The sequence below is a fragment of the Octodon degus genome, unplaced genomic scaffold, assembly GCF_000260255.1.
Source record: "Octodon degus isolate 3935 unplaced genomic scaffold, OctDeg1.0 scaffold00044, whole genome shotgun sequence".
NCBI classification, from domain to species: Eukaryota; Metazoa; Chordata; class Mammalia; order Rodentia; family Octodontidae; genus Octodon; species Octodon degus.
In genome coordinates, this window is record NW_004524620.1 from 13,473,033 (window position 1) to 13,477,586 (window position 4,554).

The 4,554-nt window shown below is 54.2% G+C and overlaps 1 protein-coding gene across 1 annotated transcript in view; it reads left to right on the forward strand.

Annotated features, from left to right (window-relative positions):
• Window positions 1–4,554, forward strand: part of Acer2 (alkaline ceramidase 2) — a 26,037-nt gene that overhangs the window by 18,968 nt on the left and 2,515 nt on the right. The window contains exon 5 of the mRNA XM_004631727.2: window positions 2,139–2,276. Within this exon, the coding sequence (XP_004631784.1) occupies window positions 2,139–2,276 (138 nt within the window). The remainder of the gene's footprint in view (window positions 1–2,138; window positions 2,277–4,554) is intronic.

A 4,554-nucleotide genomic window follows, 5' to 3' on the forward strand; every position in this document is an offset into this window, starting at 1 on the left:
GCGGCCTGCCCGCGGTGAGCAGCAGCAGCTGTGTTCCGCTATCGCAGCGCAGGCAGCGGTGCTTTCTCCTCCGGGAAGACCTCGCCGAGCTGCCGTCCGTGCGCAGCGCTCCCAGACTTCTGCTGCAGCCCAGTGCCCTCTGCCTTTAGCTCTCTGACTGCCAGCCTGACCTAAGCCTCACCATCGCAGCGCCAAGAATCCACCGGCCCCCAAGCAGCGTCCTGCCCTGCCCGGGCCTCCGCGAGCGCTCTGGCCGCAGCAGCGCGCAGCACCGCCGCTGGAGCCCCGCCCGGCTCTGCGTCCTGCGCGCCCACTTGAGCCCGCCAGTTTCTCTTACCTGACGTTGCCTAGCGACGCAGGACACGCTTCGGAGGGAGGGCGGCCGCAGGCCTGCCCTGGAAGGCCCACGTCCCCGCGCTCCGCTCGGCCGCCCTCAGCCGCCCGCCTCCCGCGCGGTCTCCAGAGCCCCGAGTCTGGCCCGGGCGCGCCGCCGCTCGGCTTGGAGCTCTGCGGTCCTGGCGCCCGCGGGTCTGCTCGCCCGTCGCCCGGATCCTAATCAGAAAATCCTTAGTGTTACTGCCGCTCTGCGGACGTGGGCAGGCGGCGAGGCGGCCTCCAGTCCACCGCTGGTCCCAGCGGGGAAGAAGTGGTTGTTTCCCTGCTCCCCCAAAACTCCCCGGACGAGAGGGGCCCTCGGCAGGCAGCTCCGCGTTTGCTCCGGGGTTCCGCCTGCCCTTCGCGTGACCTGCAGCATCCCGCTGAAGGCCCTCCTGCCTTTGCTCCGAGCACAGGAAGGGCTGGTCTTCTTCCGCTTTCCGTTTCCTTTCGGCCTTCAGCCCTGGCGCTGGGTCTCTTCTTTCTATATTTTCATCATCCTTTCCAGGCCTGTCATCCTTGAGAGGCAGGCATTTATTTTGATTTTGGGTCATGACCTGACATTTACTAAAATTTACGCTAGGTCATTGTCAAGAGACTCGCGGCATTTAAAATATTTTAAAATATATATTTTTTTCTGTGATGGCAAGAGTGATTTTACCAAGAGAAAACTTTGAGAATATAATAGAGGGATAGAAAGAGAAGAAACAGGCTTTTCTCAGACCTTTCTGTCCTACAGTAGGGCCTGTTGTATGTATGATTTTTGCCTTGCTTTTAAAAAAATTGATATTTTCACAAAACCCCTAGAAATGGTAGAACCTAATGTGGGGGCAAGGGTTGGGAGCAAGACTGGAGGAATGATGCTGGTGAGAGGGGGAAGGAGAACTGCTGGCCCGCCAAGCCCTGGCCTCGCAGCGCAGGGCTGCAGTTGGGAGCCAAAGGAGGCCACTGGGAGAGCTCATTGGCAGCGGGGAGAGGAGAGGCTCCCTGGCTTCCCAGCCCGGCCCTGAGGAGGTGGCCACAGCACCCCATGTCAGGGAATTTACGCAGCGCGGGCACAGCATGGGTGCGACTGGGCCAGGCTGCCATCACCCTATGGGATTACAAGTAGGCTGCTCAGCTAGTACTGATCTACCGGGGCGCCTGGAGAGAAGGCACTTGGGGAAGGGTGGGTCCAGATGGCTGGCCACCACTGGTGGTGACCACTGGGTGTCTTACCCTAGCTGGGCTTTCTGGTCCAGGGGCGCTGCTTGCCATGGGACCTGAAGTGATTGTTTCCCCTGGGAGAGAGTGGGCTGGCCATTGTCCGCAGCCACAACTCTGCTGGTACTTTGCTGTGCTCACTTCCTGTTTGTCCCACTTGGCTGCTGCCCTCGTGGCTGGAACCCAGGTGGAGATGGGACAGGATGGCTTTGGGTCATAGTTTGCTGTTGGGGAGGAGGTAGTAGCTGTGAGGTGTATGACAAAGGGTATGACCAGAAGGACGTAGGTTTGGGGCAGGGGTGGGATGAGGACTCACCCAGGACACAGCAGGTTGAGGGCTGGCTGGGACACCAGGGTATGCGTGCAAGAGGGGAGCTTGGCCTCTGAGTCCTGAAAGCAGAGGCCAGGCGGGCAGGGTGTGGAGCCTCCCGTCCTGAGGAACTCATCTGGGGAGCGCCTGTCCTGTGGTGGGCCCAGGCGGATGGGGTGGGGGAGGCAGAGAGGGAAAAGGCTCCAAGGCAGCCAGTGCTGACAGCCAGCCACTCTCTGCCTCCGCACAGGTGTGACAACATGCGTGTTTTTAAGCTGGGCCTCTTCTCTGGCCTCTGGTGGACTCTGGCTCTCTTCTGCTGGATCAGCGACCGGGCCTTCTGCGAGCTGTTGTCTTCCTTCCACTTCCCCTACCTGCACTGCGTGTGGTAAGACCCTGTGCTGTGGGGGAGGGAGAGGGACAGTCGCTTTGAGACAGGTCTGCACCTGCTCTGGGTCAAGCTGGCTGCAAGGTGCTGGGGGGCTCCGGACAGTGTGGGCACAGAACCAGCGAGCCTCTTTGCGCTGTTAGGCCTTTTAGAAGCGGCAGGAGCATGGTAAAAAGGAGCTAGCAGCGGGGAGCAGGCTTAGCCAGAACAGAAAGGCCTGATTGTTACACCTCAGGTCTGCAGTTCCTGAGCTCTGGCTGCATTATTGAAGCACGAAGAAGCAGAACTGCAACCCAGCGCTGACTGGGGTGGGGGTGGGTAGAGTTTGGGATCGCTGTGGGGTGAGGGCCGGGGATGCCCTCGGGAGGAACCAGGCCTCGGGAGCTTGAGCAACTGGGTCATCCAGGGACAGTCTCATCAGCTCTTTTTATAGTTACACACAAAAACCCAGAGAGCTAAATAATGGATCAGTATCACCCACCTGTGTAACAGGACAGCCGTTCCGCTCAGCGAGAGCTGATCGGAGCACACATTTGGGAACGTGTGGGATCCAGAAAGTTAAATCAGATTACAAAGCCTTATGCGGAATCCTGGCCTTGGCAGCAGTGAGGAGCGAGGAGTGACTTTGCTCCTGGAAACTGCCTCAGCGCCAAGCCCAGGGGAGTTTTCCTCTCCCTGCTGATTGCAAAGACAGCAGGAGCAGAGAAATCTGAGGCCCTGTGGCCCTGGTACCTGAGGCCTCCAGGGAAAACCCTATGCTGAGGGTCGCAGGCGTTGCTGGACAAGGTGGCCTCAGGGTGCCCAGTTTGAGACCTACATCTCCTAGCACAAATGAACCTGAATTTGCATTTATTTATCACAAGACTCAGGTTATGCAGATATAAACGTCGGGGACTTCCAGTATGGCTTGCGAAAGACCAGACAGCACTAGGTGGGGTTTTCACTCTTAGCATCTATGGCTTGAAGTTTCTTAGGCTTACCTTTAATTCACACTGGTGAGTTTATACACTTCACATACTGGTTGAGTTAGAATTTACAGATACTGAAATGCACAGTTTTAAGTACATACTTTGAGTTGGATAAATGTGTATACCTTTACAAATATGACTTTATTCAAGATGTACATTTTTATCCTATTGTTACAGTGGCAATATAAGTAAAATTCAAAATTTAGATTCTGTGATAAGTTTGGCCCAAACTTAGTTTGTTCATGAATCGGTGTCGGTTTTGTTTTTCATAGGTGATGCATTTTTTCCTGCCATCTTTGCGTTAATTAACTTACTAGTTTTCTCACATGAGAGAAAACAGCACTTAACTGTCTGAGACCAGCTTATTTGCTTAACATCACGGCTTCTAGCTCTATCCTTTTTCTGCAAATCTCATAACTTTATTCTTTGTTATGCCAGAAAAATATTCATATTCACATTGAAACTGCTCAGCTCATGGGGTTCCCGCCCACTGCACTGCCCTCACCCGCCCCCTACTGGTCAGCCGAGGCTGTTTCTGCAGCGCAGCTGTTGTGAGCTGTGCCACTGTCATAACAGACAGCCAAGTGAGGTGGCAGTCAGTAAGGCAGTGCTCAGGCAGGGACGGCAGAGCCGGCCAGAGGTGAGGCCCAGCAGGAGGCCAGTCCTGGAGGAGGCCAGGCTCTGTGCCTCCCTAAGCGGCAGCCAGCGCCCTGAGCTTGTACTGTGACCAGCAGCACCTGGTCCAGCGAGTCTGGATGCGCGGGGGTGTCGGTGCCCACCCTTGTCAGGACCCCTCCTGTTTCTCAGGTGCTTTCTTTTATTTATTTATTTATTTATTTATTTTTTGTGGAACTGGGGATAGAACTCAGACCCTTGGGCTTGCAGGGGAAGCACTTCTTTCACTGAGCCATCTCCCCGCTCCTAGGTGCTTTCTTTTAATAAACTTGTTTCTACTTTATATCTTGTCCCTCGGAATTCATTTTTCGATATTTGGGGACACAAACTTGGTGCATCTGATATCTCGCAGGTTGGGAGTTACTGTGTCCCTGTCACTTTATAAACGTGGGTGTACATGTAAGTGATACATGTTTAAATAACAAATTTAAATAACATAGAAATATAGAAAGTGGGGCTGGGGAGATAGCTCAGTGGAATAAGTGCTTGCCCAGCAAGTGCAAGGTCCTGAGTTTGATCCCTGGTACTACACACACACACACAAAGAAATATAAAAAGTGGCTCTTATAATTTCACAATTTCCCCAAAAGATAATTGTTAATAGTCTGATGTCTACCCTTTCATATATATATATA